The 17,500-nt window shown below is 45.9% G+C and overlaps 1 protein-coding gene across 1 annotated transcript in view; it reads left to right on the top strand.

Annotated features, from left to right (window-relative positions):
* The window catches only part of myo1d (myosin 1D), a 96,379-nt gene that overhangs the window by 14,565 nt on the left and 64,314 nt on the right, over nt 1-17,500 (top strand). The window contains exons 2-11 of the mRNA XM_076298395.1: nt 1,615-1,823; nt 3,706-3,799; nt 6,730-6,895; nt 7,291-7,344; nt 7,464-7,559; nt 9,414-9,530; nt 9,808-10,011; nt 10,380-10,525; nt 11,174-11,288; nt 11,472-11,642. Of these exons, the coding sequence (XP_076154510.1) occupies nt 1,615-1,823; nt 3,706-3,799; nt 6,730-6,895; nt 7,291-7,344; nt 7,464-7,559; nt 9,414-9,530; nt 9,808-10,011; nt 10,380-10,525; nt 11,174-11,288; nt 11,472-11,642 (1,372 nt within the window). The remainder of the gene's footprint in view (nt 1-1,614; nt 1,824-3,705; nt 3,800-6,729; nt 6,896-7,290; nt 7,345-7,463; nt 7,560-9,413; nt 9,531-9,807; nt 10,012-10,379; nt 10,526-11,173; nt 11,289-11,471; nt 11,643-17,500) is intronic.

Here is a 17,500-nt window from a genome sequence, read left to right as displayed (position 1 = left end):
TTGGCCATTGTTTGGCTTACACAGTTGTTTAAAATATCCCGTTCAAACCTGATTTCCTGGAAATCCCTTGGGTGATTTGAATATAAAAATGTATGTGGGTTAGGAATCATCTCTTCAAGTTTTTGCCCCTGTTTGTCTTCCCGCATGATGTTTGCATTTTCGATGACATGGAAGCATACTAGCCGAAATATCACTTTTTTTGCTTTCTTTACACTGCATTGCTGCATCGCAGTATTCACTCTTTGACTACGGTGTGACTAACACCTGCCAAAGGCTAAATCCTATGAAATCAGCTTAAACCCTTTTCTGTGTTCAACGGTATACAGTAAATACTTGGTGCAGCAGCAGCTCATTGTCAACTAAAGGTGAAGAGAATGATAGGTTGACGTTAGAGAAAAAAATGAAAGGTTCTAAGCGTGTACGAGCTTAAGTGGATTACCCTGGCACCGAAGAAAAAACATAACCCAGACGCTACCTTTGTTATCGTCTGACACACTGCCTTCTGCCGTGTCGCCTAAAAACATGTCAGCTCACTGGAGTGTCCCAAGCCACTCTCTAGTCACGTTATGCTGAGAAGACACTTTATTTATTTCCTCCAGGTTATTGTCATACAGAGTTTTGGGAATCATTATAAGACTAGAATGCTAAAAAATACTTTCCTAAGGCTCAGTGCTAACATTTTGGTCACACTCAATGCATGCAGGAAGGAATTAAGATGTTTTGAATTTGTTTAAAAAGACCTCTGCCGGGCAAAACGTCCAGTCCACAAACATTCCAGTCAGTGCAGTCAACATCCCAGTCGCTGAACTTAAGCCTAAAGCTGTAGCAGGCGAGTGTTGAAGTTATTACATACCTGAGTGCTGAGTGATCTCTTCTGTGGGCAGTCCTCTGAGGACAGGTCTGGACATCTGAGTACTCAAAGACTAGTGGAATTTATTTTAGCCCAGAGGACAACATATGCTAGTCATAACAATATTATTACTATTATTATTATTATTATTATTATTATTATTAACCTGACCTCAAACAGAAGCCTGGTTATGATCAGCAGTAGCCCTACTGACATATTCAAGAACTTGACCACGGGGCAGTAGATATTAGAGGCAGAAAGTAGAGCTGCCTTGACTGACATTACTGAAAGACTTCAAATCAGAGCACAGGTTATTTCCCAGAGGAAGGTGTCAATTCATGGCATACATTTACACATTGGAAAACATTTGCACCTTTCATTAGGCCTTGGAAAAGAGATGTTGTTTCCAATATCACATTGGAATACAACGTGTTAGTTTGACATTGGTCTCCCTGTCATGGATTCTTTGTGTCTGTTGTTAGCCACCTCTGTCACCTCTTCCTCACTTTGTTATCACTTTGGTGTCAAGGAAGCTGCTAAAGTTCCTGACTGGGTTAGCTGAGTCAGGAGGGTGCCTCAGTAACTGCGGGATGCTCTTCACATGAGTCACACAGCATGTGTTAGGCCTTGTTCTCCTGTCTTGATCTAGGCCTCAGGCTTTACAGATAAGAGTATTTGTAGAAAAAAGATGTGATATGTTTCTAAAAATCAAAATCCTTATTTGCTCACCTGTTTTTCTTGTCAACCTTGTCTGTCCCACTCAGGTTTGAAAAGGGCCGCATCTACAGCTACATCGGGGAGGTAGTGGTGTCGGTCAACCCCTACCGTGCCATGAACATCTATGGCCGCGACACGATCGAGCAGTACAAGGGCCGGGAGCTGTATGAGCGCCCGCCACACCTGTTCGCCATCGCAGACGCGGCCTACAAAGCCATGAAAAGGAGGAACAAGGACACCTGTATTGTCATCTCAGGTAGGACTCAGACTCTAAAGGCGTATTCACTCTCTTGTTGTTTACACGCCTGTAAAATAATAATAATAATAATAAGCTTTATTTGTATAGCACCTTTCATACACAGAGTGCAGCTCAAAGTGCTTTACATTTGAAGCATGTAACAAAATAATAGTCAGTCAGTCATTATCAATCACATTTCTTCATTGCTGGGGCCGTTTATGATCCACTCAGCAACATATCAAAAATATAGAAAATGACATGTCATAAGACTGGCAGCCTTAACCCTGCCCCTAAAATGCCCTTAGGATCTCTCATTTTCAGAAATATTCTAGACAAGGGGCACTGTTTCCCACACAAAGACGGAATAAAGACTAAAATGAGATATGAGGGAACTTTTAGATGCTTTCAGAGCCAAGAGTTTGCTGTTAGCTGGTACTTTTCTGTCACAGTGGACGTTGCAATGATACTTACAGAGTGAATGATTGAGACTTTTATAGTGTTTGATGTTTGTCCATGGTTTGGTCAGGTTCTATCCTGTTCAGACAGGATGTAAATTCCACCTCCTGATCATAATTGCATCAGTTTTCACACAGATCCATTGTTCACCTCTCAGAAAGTTAATGAATAGCCAATTTATTGGTCTTGGGGCAAAACAATATGTTGTCTCATCAGTTCAGCACTTCATGTTAGACATTATCTGTGAGTTGTTTTGCATGGAGGCTTGTCACTAGACCTCTGCATTCCTCAGTCTGTTCCGTGTGAAATATCTGTGGTGTGGTCAGGCAGCTGGTCTCTGAACTGATGTAAGGTCTCCTCTATCTGGGGCTGGGCTGCTATGAGAACAACTCACACAAAAACATCAGCAACAAATGACCTCTCTGTTTCCCAAGCCTTTGTTCGAATCGAAATATTCAATCTGTGGTTGCTTTCTTTGCATAGCAGTTTAACTGTGTCACTCTTTGACATGGGGATGTTTTTATACTGTCTCGGGCAGTTTGACATTTGTGTGTTTTTTAGGCAGGGCGCATGCTCGCTGCAAAGGGAAATTCATTTTAAGCTATTTACAGTCGGGTTTCCAGCAGAAGACATTCAATTTAGAGGGCTCAAAGCGAACACTGATGGCCGTCCAACAAGCGACCACAAGTTCTGACTGCATTGCTCAAATATTTGCTTAGCGAAGCACCATCTAGTGGCAGAAGCGCTGCAATGTTGTGACATGCTCTTCCAGCAAATCCATGCTCCTGTCAAAGCAATGTGACAAACTACAGAGTCATATTACCTTGCAAGCCAGCATGTCACAAACTCTAACTTCACCCTGTCGCTGATGCTTTGGTCTTGCTGTAACATAAATGTTTATTCAGAGTCGGTTTAACTTAAAGCTGCAGTTGGCAAGTCTGACAGATTGAGGGGACTTAGCCAAAATTTTGAATGTTTACAACTCTCATGCCCCTCCCCCACTACCACCGAGCACCCTCTCATCGACTTTGTGCTCGTCAGTGCGCACCAGACTGTGATTGACAGTGAGATCTCACACAGCCCTGCTTTGATTGGACCAGAAGAACCGGGAGCTGTGGATTTTTGCAAAAAAATAACAGGTTCTAGGTGGAGGTAGAAGTGCGTTTTTTTTCTAAAACTGGCTGATTTATGTTGTTCGGTCGGAGCATAGTGTCGGTTTCAGTGAATATGATCAAAAAAATCTTGCCAACTGCAGCTTTAATGTAGGCCACACCATAACCCGCCCTGTTCTTCCAGCCTAATAATAACAGTCAAAATGACTGATAGGCTCATATTGCGCTCCATAATAGAGATGCTTATCATGCTGTGTGTGAAATGTGGGTTGTAAAGATAACAGGTTCGTATGGCGTGTTTGATTGTGGTGTTTTATGTTCTTATGTTGCAGGGGAGAGTGGTGCTGGAAAGACTGAGGCCAGCAAATACATCATGCAATACATCGCTGCTATCACCAACCCCAACCAAAGAGCAGAGGTGGAGAGGTGAGTGAGTGTGTGTGTGTGTGTGTGTGTGTGTGTGTGTGTGTGTGTGTGTGTGTGTGTGTGTGTGTGTGTGTGTGTTGGTTCCCAAATCAATATGACCTTCTCTGTTTACTGCACAGCAATAAAATGACTGGAACCGTGGCTCACTGAACATCTGGTCCAAAGACATCTTGGTCACTGGTCAACACCACAATAAAAGAATAGATAGATAGATAGATAGATAGATAGATAGATAGATAGATAGATACTTTATTGATCCCCAAGGGGAAATTCAACACAGTATCATACAGTATCAAGACAGTATCAATAGACAGTATCCACCATCAGGCCTTAACAGTATGCCTTTATATTCTCTCCACCGGCCCTTATCACAGCATCCCCGAGTCCCCTCCGGCCCCGACCCAACAGAAAGAGCAGCGAGCTGAACTCGTACAGCAGAAACTAACACCACCACCAGAGAAATGGCTGATTTGTGGATGTCTTGGACATGTTTAAAAGCTGTATTTGTGGCTCTCAGATTGCTGGACTGATAAAGACTCTAATCTAAGCAACCCTCTAATGAGTTGTCATTGGGAGCCTACTATATGTGTCTTAGGGAAGCAATGTCAAGACTATTTAAAATATTTAGATAGTGTTTGGATAGTGTTTGGATAGTTGTTAGTCCGTATTTGTCAATACAAACATCTAAATTCAAGTGAGGTGTGTGTGTGTGTGTGTGTCTGTGTGTGTGTGTGTGTGTGTGTGTGTGTGTGTGTTGTTGAAATGGGTTGTTGTGTATGAAATAAATACAAAAGCAGAGGTGAGACTCAGAGAGAAATTCCAGGCTGAGCAGAAGCAGCAAATCCAATAGATTAGCTCCCCTTCATTTATTTTCAAACATGAATGAATCAGATCCCTTCCAGAACAGACTCTCTCTCTCTCTCTCTCTCTCTCCTTCTCTCTCCCTCTTTTACTCTCACTTCATCACCGTGGCTTCAAAAGCAGGCTTTGAAGCCAGTACTCCCTCTCAAGTGACAGAAATACCCTGCTTGCAGCGACAGTATTGTGAGGATTTGCAAAAGAACTAAACATCATAAGCATTCTTCAGAGCGCTCGCCCCTTCAAAGACCAGGAAGGATGGCTATTCGGGAGCCAGCCGGGGGATTGAAGCCGAAGTTACGGAAGTGTTTTTCTTTTTCAATGCAAGTTAATGGGAATGTTACATCCCGGGGAGCTCAAAGGAGAATGGTACTAATAAGTAGTGAAATGTAGGCCAGCCTCTGACAGTAGCGAGTTTGGAGAAGCCTGAGCGTTGTGCAGACAAGTGTTGGAGAGGCTTCCTGCCGTGCAACGTTCAAGTTCCAAGTTCCAGATTCAAGATTCAAGATCCAAGATCCAAGATCCAAGATTCCAGATCTAAGATTCAAGATTCAAGATTCAAAATTCCAGATTCAAAATAATAGCAACAACTCCCGACTTTATGCTTTCATCTCTACACACACACAGTACACTGTGATGGAGTCCTCTGTGTTGAGGATAATCCAGCGCAGTGCAAGCAGAACCCTGTTTAAATCAGATCATCTGGCCCGCATGAGCAGAGATGGGCCGCTTGATGTTGGTTTCGCCTCATGGCCCATGTGTGGGTTTGTCAGTACAAAGGGAGTGCTCTGTGTGCTTGTTGGGATCAGATGATTGCTTCTGCTCATGGCTTCTCAGCAGCTGTTGTCACGTCAAATGGAGGGAGAGATGAAGAAAGGGAGAGAAGGGGGTATCATGGACAGAGAGAGAGAGATGGATAAAGAGCGAGAGGGGGGTATCATGGACAGAGAGAGAAAGAGAGAGGGAGAAAGGGAGAGAAGGGGGTATCATGGACAGAGAGAGAGAGAAAGAGGGAGAAAGGGAGAGAAATGGGTATCATGGAGTAGAGTGGGCACGTGTCCTCTGAGGACGTGGGACAGCGTGTTAGTAAAGGGTGTCTCAGGCCGGCTCATAACGCACCCGTGAGTGGTGCACCGCTGCGGGCAGGAAGCACGCACAACTGGAGGTCACAGAGCAGAGATTTATGGGTAGGCTCAAGTGTGGGCCGGGGTCAGAGAGAGAGCAGGATGAGGACAGAACTGTTTGAAGGAGAGAGGCTGATTTATTCCGCTCTCGTACACACACACACACACACACACACACACACACACACACACACACGCACACACACGCACACACACACACACACACACACACACACACACACACACACACACACACACACACACATACACACAAACAGACTCACTTTCTGTCTCTGTCTCTCCACTCAGATACACACTCAGATAGATAGATAGATAGATAGATAGATAGATAGATACTTCTCTATCACTATCCCCAAGGGGAAATTCAGGAAAATTCACTCTCTATCACTGTCTCGCTGACTCTCTCTCTCTCTCTCACACACACACACACACACCCTAACTCTCATGCATGTGGCTCTAACATTTAGCCGATGGAAACGTTTAGGGTCTCCCGAGGTGACACAGATTGTGTGACTAGCGCTACACTCATGCCTGCTTTGGTGCAGCTGAGAGCTCAGGGCTGGATCAAGCACACCCCTAACTCCAGGCCTTCCAGATGTGTCTTTGCTTTTTTAATTTGTAATGTTTTTCATTATTGTTGTGTTAGAACTTCCTCTCATACTTTGTTTCTCATTAGAGGTTGTTTGTTTCTTCACTTTTAACTTAAGCCAGTAAATACCTAGCTGTCATGTGGGTTTGCTGGTTCAATCAGCTGATCAGTGTGTGCCCTAATCTGGCTCGACACATTGTCCTTATGTGAGATGCCTAATGCTAATCACAGATTTAAGCCTGTACCAATGCTAAAATCACAGAGATGTGTGTGCTGTCTGAGGGTTTGAATGCACTGCAAATGTTAACTGATCTGTTTGGTTTGTCTGTCCTGTTCAGGGTGAAAAACATGCTGCTGAAGTCCAACTGTGTTCTGGAGGCTTTCGGTAACGCCAAAACCAACCGCAACGACAACTCTAGCCGCTTCGGCAAGTACATGGACATCAACTTTGACTTCAAAGGGGACCCCATCGGCGGGCACATCAACAACTACCTGCTGGAGAAGGTAGGGGGCGCCAAAGAGCAGTCAGGAGATTTTGAGGTGTGGGGGGGGGTCGTCTACTGACTTCAATAGATTCCGCAGCAGACCGTTAGCGGTGCTCACGCAGAGTCAGCTGAAGCCCAATTACATTATGCACATGTTTGTTTGTCAGCTCATATGAACGGGGCGTGTCTGTGTACAACTTTCTGTGCTCAGCAGAAGCATACCTGACTGAATGTGTGGTCCTATTGTGTGGTGTGTCACGTGATGTTTGTTCATGTGATGTTTGTGTTGGATAATATCACATGCCCATTCATCATGTCCTTATGCATTGCTTTTGAAGGGTTTACATTTAGCCAATATGGCAATTAGCTCAAGCATCAACCAGTGCTTCACTAACATTTCTCATTTTATTTCAGTCGAGAGTCATCTTCCAGCAGGAAGGCGAGAGAAGCTTTCACTCTTTCTACCAGGTCAGTTTACTGACCTTCTTTGTTGTCTGCTTGTTTTAGACATCTTTCCCATATTTATTTCCTGACTTATTTACCATATTTATTTTTGTCATGTCATGCCATGTTTGTGTGCTGGGCAGCTGGTGAAGGGAGCTCCAGATTCTCTGCTGCGCTCTCTGCACATCCAGAAGGACTCCACTGCCTACAGCTACATTAAAGTCGGTGGACAGGTCAAGGTACGACCACTCTCCACGTGTACTCTTCCTTATGTCAGTTTATCACTCTGTTTGTTTCATCCTTCACCCAGTGTACCCGAGAAAGTTCATCAAAGAGCACAATCCACAATATAATTGATATATGATGAGATTATCTAATTAAAACCCAGCCATGAAGTGTGTCATGACCTGTTATGACTGTAGATAAGACTATAAAAGAGCAAAGAAATCCCCTTTGACAGATAAGACAAAGTTATAAAAAAGATCACCCTTAGGCAATTCATATTCCCATCTGTTTAAGTCAGGATTTTTGGAGGTTGAAGCTGTCTTCATCTTTGGCGAATGAGAACTTGGCCTGGACATGCTGCAGATTCACTTACCCATATCACTGGCCCTTTGCTGCCCATGGGTTATTGGGTAGTGTGAGGTCACACCCATATAAAATTTTTGCATGAGAAGAAACCCACACATTTTCATGGCAAATGGAACTCATGCAGCCGCGTTGAGTTTGTGTGGCAACGTTATGTAAGCTGTGCACAACCTAAGGCAAATTCAGAAGCAGCCCCTAAGCCCTGGTGCGGTTCAGGGCTTAAGCCTGACGAGTTAAACCTCTCACCCATTTTCATACACCCACTATTCTCTCTCTCACTCACTCCCTCTCTCTCTCTGTCTCCCTTTCTCTCTGTCTCCCTCTCTCTCTTTCTCCCCTCTCTCTGTGTCTCTCTCTCTGTCTCTCTGTCTCTCTCTCTTTCTCCTCTCTCACTTCCTCTCTCTCTGTCTCTCTCTCTTTCTCCCCTTCTCTCTCTCACACGCACTTTTTGCACACTATGCAAATGAAGATGACAAAAACACATTTACAGCACACAACACACACAAACGACGTCATGGAATGGCGTGGTGGCGGGCGGCCGCGGCAGCTGCGTGAGCAGGCGTGTCAGGAACACCCTGTGCTTCCTGTGTATTTGGACCTGGACCTCCGCCACACTCACACTCTCTCGCGTCCCTCTTTTCCAAAACAGTGGTTCCCGCTGTACGAACAAGCCTCGTTTGGCAGTAAAAAGTTTCGGCGTCGCAGTGTGGGATTAATTAGCGGCATCTCCCTCTGTCTCTCGTCGGCTCTTTTCTTGGCAGTTGCTGTGTGTCTGTGTGTGAGTGAGTGTGTGTGTGTGTGTGTCTGTGTGTGTGTGAGTGTGTGTGTGTGTGTGTGTGTGCGTGTGTGTGTGTGCGTGCGTGCGTGCGTGCATGCGGGCGTGCGTGCGTGCGTGTGTGTGTGAGTGTGTGTGTGAGTGTGTGTGTGTGTGTGTGTGTGAGTCTGTGTGTGAGTGTGTGTGTGAGTGTGTGTGTGTGTGTGTGTGTGTGCGTGTGTGTGCGTGCGTGTGTGTGTGTGTGTGTGTGTGTGTGAGTGTGTGTGTGTGTATGTAAAAGTCTGGCTGCTGAGTCAGCTCTCTCTTTGCCGGTCTCTTGATTGCAGACCTATAAAAAACACTGGGCCTCAACCAGTGCCACCAGTGTGGGGCAGTCTGGCACTCTGAGGCTCAGAGAGCTGAAACATGAAAACGTCTCTCACACGCCTTAATAAGGCTCCATAAATGCCCAGCAAGATGCCACTCAGCCATTTTATTCATCCTAGAAGGCAGTTTAGCATTTCTGTGTGCTGTCTGGTAGTATCGCTCAGGGAACACAGACACTGATAAAACGCAGTACCTCCCTACACTTTGATTGTCTTTATGGAAGAAGATGAGAGTAAACACTGCCTGGTGTGTGTGTGTGTGTGTGTGTGTGTGTGTGTGTGTGTGTGTGTGTGTGTGTGTGTGTGTGTGAGATACTTGAAATGCTTTATGGTTAACCACCCCCCCCTCTCTCTCTCTTTCTCAGTCATCCATTAACGATGGTGCTGATTTCAAAGCTGTGGCCGACGCCATGAAGGTGATTGGTTTCACAGCGGAAGAGATCCAAACCGTTTACAAAATCCTGGCTGCCATCATTCATCTGGTAAACCAATGCTTCAGTGCTTCACTGTCCGCACATGCCACATGTCCTATTCACCCACATGGAGGGGAGGGGGCAGAGTCATGATGGGTCATCTTGGTCCAGGTGTCATTCACCCACAGAGTGGGCATACTGATCTGAGATGTAATGGGCATTTAAGTCATTCAGTGAAATGTCAGTGGAATGACACACAAGCAGGGATCCCAGATTTCTGATGCTTCGTAACGCCAGAGTGCGTTTGGTGAGAGGGAGCGTGACGATTCCTGTGTTCCGTCTCCAGGGCAACCTGAAGTTCGGCACAGACGGCGACGTGACGCTGATCGAGACCTCCAAGCTGGTGGCCATCCTGGGCGACCTGCTGTCCACCAAAGAGGAGAACGTGGAGAAGGCGCTGCTCTACCGCACCGTGGCCACTGGCCGAGACGTCATCGACAAGCAGCACACGGCCCAGGAGGCCAGCTACGGGCGCGACGCGCTGGCCAAGGTACAGGACAGCCCTCATGGACAGCAGCAGTGTCAGTAGCTCAATTGTGAACATAATCCTCATTCTTCAATGACTCAAGCAAAACAGCCTAAATATCTAATAATATCTAATAATGCTTATCTGTAGGTACGCTATGACATCATGACAATGCTTATCACTTTTTGATAAGTAGGCTATTGTGCATTTATTACAACATTTAGGTGGAATTTGTGAGGGGAATTTTTCATTTAGATTATCTCACGGGTGGTATGGGAAAAGAGCAAGACCAACAACGTCATCTCTCAATATGTGCACTGTGTAATGTTGAAATGTTGTAGACTCAGACTCAGGACCCCCCCCCCCCCCCCATCTCTATCTCTCTCTCTCAGGCCATTTATGAGCGTCTCTTCTGCTGGATAGTGGGGCGGATCAATGATGTCATTGAGGTGAAGAACTATGATGCCAGGGTGCATGGGAAGAACACGGTCATTGGCGTGCTGGACATCTATGGCTTTGAGATCTTCCAGAACAACAGGTCAGTCAGGGCTCTCTTTGCCAGGATAAGAAACAGGCCATGCTGTGGTCTGAGTCCTATTAGTTGACCTCGAAGCATAATTCTCAAAACGTGTACTTAAAGCGTAACTCCAGTGTAAAGACAACCTAAGGTGCATTAACACTGAATGGGCTTATGGTGAAAGCTAAGGTGGACAGCTAGCACGTCAAAAACCAACCACTATTTTATTCCACAGACCATGCTCAAAATGTAATTAAACTTCTGTGGTAGTGTGGTGACAATCCCTACAGACAAACCGAAGTATTGTAAACTTTGAAAGTGTACAGAGAGGTTATAACAAAACCTGTATCTGAAGGAAGCAAATTGCCTGGCTTCGAGTTCTGGTAGCGTCAAATCAGCAGGCCCCCTTAGCTTAGTCTTGCTCAAAACTCCACCAATGAATGTAATTTTGCTCTCAATCAAATGTTTGAACTTGTTAACTATTATAAATAGACCCTAGGTTGTTTTTACTCCAGAGTTACGCTTTAATACAGACAGACTCCAAAGAATTGCATATCTCTGAGCTTGACAGCTCTGTGTTTTATACTTACTTCTTTCTTTCTTTGTCTCTTTCTTTTTTTCTTTCTCTCTGTCTTTCTTTCTTTCTTTCTTTCATTCTTTCTGCCTCAGCTTTGAGCAGTTCTGTATTAACTACTGCAATGAGAAGCTGCAGCAGCTTTTCATTCAGCTGGTGCTAAAACAGGAACAAGAGGAGTACCAGCGAGAAGGCATCCCCTGGAAACATGTGAGGAGAATCTTGGTTCCACACCTAACATCACTCAAGTGATTCATTTGAAGTCAAGGGGAATAAATACATTTGATATTAATGTGGAATCTTGACATAACAAACACAAAATGAGAAATGAAAGCTTATTATCAAATATTTAATTGATGTTTTGTCTCTCTCTCTCTTTCTACTTCCTCTCAGATCGACTACTTTAATAATCAGATCATTGTGGACCTGGTAGAGCAGCAACACAAGGGTATTTTCGCTGTCCTGGACGAGGCCTGTATGAATGTGGGCAAAGTCACAGACGAGATGTTCCTGCAGGCGCTCAACGGCAAGCTGGCCAAACATGCCCACTACAAAAGCCGAAAGGTACTACACACACACACACACACACACACACACACACACACACACAAGCACTTGCTACACACACACATGTGTGCAAGCGCGCACACACACGAAAACGTACAGACACACACACATACACACAACAGGCCACAGCTAAGCAGTTGCCCTAAGATTATACCACACAAACTCAAGAAAATCACACCTCCCACACCAGCAATACAGTAATGATAATGCTCATAGGACTCCCAGGAAGCAATACTCAATACAGTACGTCAGTCTCACAGACAACGTGTTCAACATCATCAGCAATACAGAAGATTACTCATACACACTGTAGGTATGTGGAAGTGCTCCTCATCACACACACAGAGATCTTGGAATTTGGAAACCACTGGGGGCAGAAGCACAGAAGAACATTTGATTTTATGGAATGTCCCCATGTAACTCAGAGGAGCCATTTCAGTTGCTGGACACTAGGGGGAGACAGCAGTCAGGGAAGAAACGCTACCCCAATCTGACTCAACACTTTGCTGCAGGTGATGTCACTTGTGACCAATGAGAGTCATTGAGACCGGTGTCCTACTGCCTTGGCGTTAGGCTCCACAGTGCGAGAGCAAAATGTCTATATGTGTGGAGGGGCATACTGATTAAACCATAAAGAAGTCTGAGAAGGAGAGCGAGAGAGGAGCAAGTGAGAGAGAGAGAGATAGAAAAAAGAGAGAGGGAGGGGGGACAGTTGACAGAGAGAGAGAGAGAGAGAGAGCAAACATCAACAGGCGGGATGAAAAAGCTTGGGGCAGAGACGCGTTGACCACCACTATTTATCTATCAGTTCCTTGAATGCCCAGATACCTGGAATGCTCCCCAGGCTCACTGTCGCCGCCGCTGTTGTCGTCGTTGTTGTTCTGGGAACGTGCTCAGCAGTTTGCCTTAGTCACCGTGCCGTCCGGTCCAGTGAGGGGGCGCATGGCTGTGCCGTGCTGGGCAGCAGTGTGATTATGGCCGAGCTAAGGAGACACAGTGCTGCAGGACCACACCTCTGCTCCACCGGACAGACAGACTGCCCATCATTTTAACACTGCACTGACCAGAGAGAGAGAGAGATAGAGAGAGAGAGAGAGTGATGATGGTGATGATGATGATGATTATGAAGGAAGGTGGTGGATTTGTCCATATTTTACAGAGCACGAGAGAGAGAGAGAAAGAGAGAGAGAGTGATGATGATGATGATGAAGGAGGGTGGTGGATTTGTCCATATTTTACAGAGAGCATGACAGAGAGAGAGAGAATGAGAGAGAGAGTAAGTGAATGAGAGTTAAAGATGGTGGAGAAAACAGGAAGAGAATATGGAACATGGCTAGAATAGATAAAGAGGAAAGGAAGAAGGAGACGAGTTTAATTGAAAGGGCATCTCCATTAGCAAAAGGTAGTTAGCAGCCACTTCCTTGGTCCTAACAGGACATCAAATTAGACCAGGGTGGATGTTCTGTAGAGGCTGTGTCTGCCTCTTGGACCTTTAGAAGATGAAGAGGAGCAGCCACAGGAGGCGTGACGTGTGTGTGTGTGTGTGTGTGTGTGTGTGTGTGTGTGTGTGTGTGTGTGTGTGTGTGTGTCAGGGCCTATGAATAATCAGCCTCCTCTCTGGGAGTCAGAATAATGAGCCCGGCCTGCCTGGCGTTTAGCATGCAGGAGATGGACCCCAGCTTTGGAGGTATCTCTGTAGCTCTGCACAATTACATCAGCTCAGTAACACCCTGCTGGGTGTGTGTGTGTGTGTGTGTCCGTGGGGGGTGCAGTGTTGTGTTACTGTGACTATTTGTATGTGTGAGCACGCTGAGGGCACGTGTGTGTCCCCTTGTGTGTGTGTGTGTGTGTACAATATAATACATCCGTGGTCAATACGTGGATGAAGAAAAGCATGGCGAACAGCAGCATCCCAACACAGCCCAGGAGAATAGCAATGGCTTTGTGTGTGTGTGTGTGTGTGTGTGTGTGTGTGTGTGTGTGTGTGTGTGTGTGTGTGTGTGTTGTGTGTGTGTGTGTGTCTGTGTATGTACACACGAGAGAGGGGGATTTCAAATGTTCCGAATGCCAGCGAGCAGTAATGGGGCTGGTGTGTACGAGGATGTATCTGTGTCACGCAGCCAGCCAACCAGAACAAAGCAGCCGCACCACTGATCCACTTTGCTGTCCCACGGGCGCTGCAGCCGAAAGCCCGGTCTGTGCTCTCGCTCACATCCTGGGTACCAGGTCCAACTGGCCCAAAGAACCCTGTCAGCCTCAGATGGTTCCACATGGACATGTGCTCCATATACGTTCTAAATGGGAACAAAGCAGGAACTAACCAGTACGTCTGAAGTGGTACTTCAGTGTAGTTCTATCTAGATCAGAGTGCAATTTAATATTGCATGAATGTCTTCTGAGGAACTGTGTAGTACGTCTGAAGCGGTACTTCAGTGTAGTTCTATCTAGACCACAGTGCAATTTAATATTGCATGAATGTCTTCTGAGGAACTGTGTAGTACGTCTGAAGCGGTACTTCAGTGTAGTTCTATCTAGACCACAGTGCAATTTAATATTGCATGAATGTCTTCTGAGGAACTGTGTAGTACGTCTGTAGCGGTACCTCAGTGTGGTTCTATCTAGACCCTAAAGCCACATTAAACTGGACCAGGAAACCATCAGTGTCCTTAGAGTGGTCCTTTTTTGGCGAAATGGACAAGGACATCTTTCTTCCATTAAATAAAGTTATTTTTGCACGCAGGCGTATCCTAAGACGCCTCACTGTGAGGTGCCCTCTGTGAGTGTGAACTACTTTCCAACACAGTTCAGGGGTGGCTAATGTTTCAGAAAGCTGGGCCATAGGTCCTGACAATTTTAGCAGGGTGAGTTCCTCTCATTTCACGGCCTCTACCTCTTTTCCCTGCAGTCTCCATTTTTAAAAGGATGGAGAGACAGACAGAGAGAGAGATGGAGGGATAGAGAGAGAGCGAGAGAGGGCAGGGGAAGAGAAAAAAAAGCGTTTTCACCCTTGGATGATTCAAAGTATGCAAGAGCTCTGCAGATGCAATGACTCCAGGCGCTTTTCGCGATGCAGTTTCTTTTTTGGTAACTAGCGAGGAGTGTGTGAGAGTGTGTGTGTAAGTGTGTGTGTGTTTGTGTGTGAGAGAGAGAGAGGGAGTGAGGGAGAGATAGAGAGAGACAGAGCGAGCACCCAACTTAGTGAGGCAGGAATAGATTAAAAAGAGGGAGGAGGTGGCGATCAAGAAAGAGAGACAGACTGTGTGTGTGTGTGTGTGTGTTTGTTAGTGTGTGTGTCTGTGTATATTTGTGTGTATGTGTGTGTGTGTGTGCATGCTTGTGTACACTGTCACTGTAGCTGTGTCTGTGCACACAGATCTGTGGTGTGTGTCAGCAGCGTCGCCTCTCCCCATTATCTTTTCATGGTTAGCCGTGACGGCTGACATGAGCTCCGTATGTTCCAGCCGTCTGTCACGGCGCGTCAGCGAATAGCAGCGCGGCTCTCGCAGTCGCAGTCCCGGCCTCCGTGCAGAACCCCCCGCTCCTGGTCCCTTCATCATTGGGAAACACAGAGAGAAGGAACCGCTTGATCAGTCTCTCCTCTGTCTCACACACAGTTGCAAACACACACACACACACACACAAACACACACACACACACACAAACACACAGGCGCGTCAGCTTCAAAGGCCAGGAGCTTTTTAAACATCAATGTTTATGCTTTTGCTTTCGGAAGCGCCTTGAAATTCCTTTTTATGTGTGATTTTTTTTTCTTTCATTCAGGCCTGCCAAGGTCTGCAGGGATGGTTTAATAAGCCTAGCTATTCACTTATTTATTTTTTTCCTTGTTTATTTATTTATTTGACTCAGTGGCATCTTAAAAAACATAAAAGCCAATCTGTCTGTGCTCGCAGCATTACAGCACACAGTTGCTATTCCTCGCCTTCTTGTGGAGGAGGGAGTCTGTACTCCTGATGTTCTGCTGTGCCCACATGTGCTGGACTGTATCGGTCACCAGAGACCCTGTCCAGCCTCTGGTGATGGTTTGCTCGAGGGAGGCGGCGAAATAATGTGAAATTGAGCCGTGAATGAGCACTGGGAGGGTGGAGAGGGTGGAGGAGGTGGAGAGGGGGGTGGGGGGGGGGTCTCGCTCTCGCTCCTGAACCCCGCAGGGAAATTTGATGGGGTTGTTTTAGGTTTCTTTTCCCCTCCCTTCTATCCATTCTCTCTCTCTCTCTGTCTGTCTTTCTCTCTCTCTTCATTTTTTCAGCCATGTCAGGTTTTACAGAAGCGTCTGAACTAGTTGGGATAGACAAAAGTAGACGAGGTTTCAACCGTTTCGGCTTTTCTTAGCTGTAAAAAAAGTGTTTAAAATTTCCGGTTTCCTCGGGGAGATTGAAGTGAGAACTCAAACTTCATCAACCTCAGAACACCCGCAAGACAGCGAGACCGTGTTCGCAAAGTCTCACTCGTCTGTTTGCAAGCTAGAACTACTTGGCAGAATTCTCTTTTAAGTAACTCACTTCCAATTACAGAGCCAGTCAACAGCTCCAGGTGCTGATTAAACAGACTATTCTTGTAATCTACATCTGTTGTGTGTGTGTGTGTGTGTGTGTGTGTGTGTGAGAGAGAGAGAGAGAGAGAGAGAGAGATAGAAAGAGGGAGAAAGAGATAGCATGTTTACACTTGATGCTTGTTTATTCCTCTATGTGATTTTAAAAACAGTGTGTAGGTTATGTGTAAGTGTGTATTTAAGTGTGTATTTAGCATTGTGATGTATTGAGGCCTTCAGGGTGTTCTTGCAGAACACCTTTAGTGGTTGTTTTATGAGGCGTCATAAAGAGCCCTAAGCCTGCCGTTCTTCTCTGAGGATAAACTGATGATGTTGACGTAGGGACTATATGGTGAATTTTGCTGCCATCTCTAGTTTCCAGAGGTGTTGAAGTCCTGCTTCAGAAATTAAAAGTTCTTGGTTCTACCTGTGCACTTAACACAGGTGATTTCACCTGCTCTACCTAGCTGAAGAGTTATGCTGATTAGAATCATCTGGTTTAAGTGAATGGTTGCCACAGAGATATGTGGTATGTGGACTTTTCCAGCTCTGCTAGTTTCTGTTCTTTGCTGACACAGGCCTTCATGCTGCGAGCTCTCTGACCTCTGACCTCGTGACCTCTAAGGCATTGTGTCTCTCCTCTCTCTCCACATCCCTCTCTCTCTCTCCACCTCTTTCTCTTTCTCTCTTCATGTCTTTTTAGCGTTTCTACTTGCTTTCACCATGTAATATCCGTTTCTCTCCCACTCTCGCTAACTTTCCCTCAGTCTTTCTCTCTCTCTCCCCTGGTTCCTCTCCCTCTTACAGATGTGTGTTATTTTAACACTCCCAACGTCACACTGCTAATTGCACTTCTTTGCTGACACAGGCCTTCATGCTGTGAGCTCTATGTCACGGGCATTGTGTCTCTCTCTCTCATCATCATCTCTCTCTCTCTCTCTCTGTTTTTAGCCTCTCTCTTTCTCTCCCTTTTCCTCTGTCTGTCTCTCCTCTCTCTCACACATACCTTTCATCACACCTCTGTCTCTCACTCCTCTCCTCATGTCTCTGTCTATCCCCCCATTATCATCATAATCATCATCATCACATCTCTCTCTCTCTCTCACTCACTCTCTCTCCCTCTCTCTCTCTCTCTCTCCATGTGCACGTGTGGGCTGCAGCAGGCGCACACATGTGACAGCTTGAAGAGATGCTGACACGCGTCGGCCCAAGCAGGGCCCCTCCGCTAAGATAATGGGGCCGGCAGTCACGTGTGTACCCAACCCCCCCCCCCCCCCGATCTCCAATCAGTGTTTCTGGCCGCAG

The sequence above is a fragment of the Alosa pseudoharengus genome, unplaced genomic scaffold (assembly GCF_046254945.1).
Source record: "Alosa pseudoharengus isolate Yale_2024_CS ecotype anadromous, Long Island Sound unplaced genomic scaffold, YU_APseudo_1.1 YU_APseudo_1.1_scf_21, whole genome shotgun sequence".
Taxonomy (NCBI): domain Eukaryota; kingdom Metazoa; phylum Chordata; class Actinopteri; order Clupeiformes; family Clupeidae; genus Alosa; species Alosa pseudoharengus.
The sequence above is the reverse complement of the archived record's forward strand: the minus strand, read 5'-3'. Positions and strand labels throughout refer to the sequence as shown.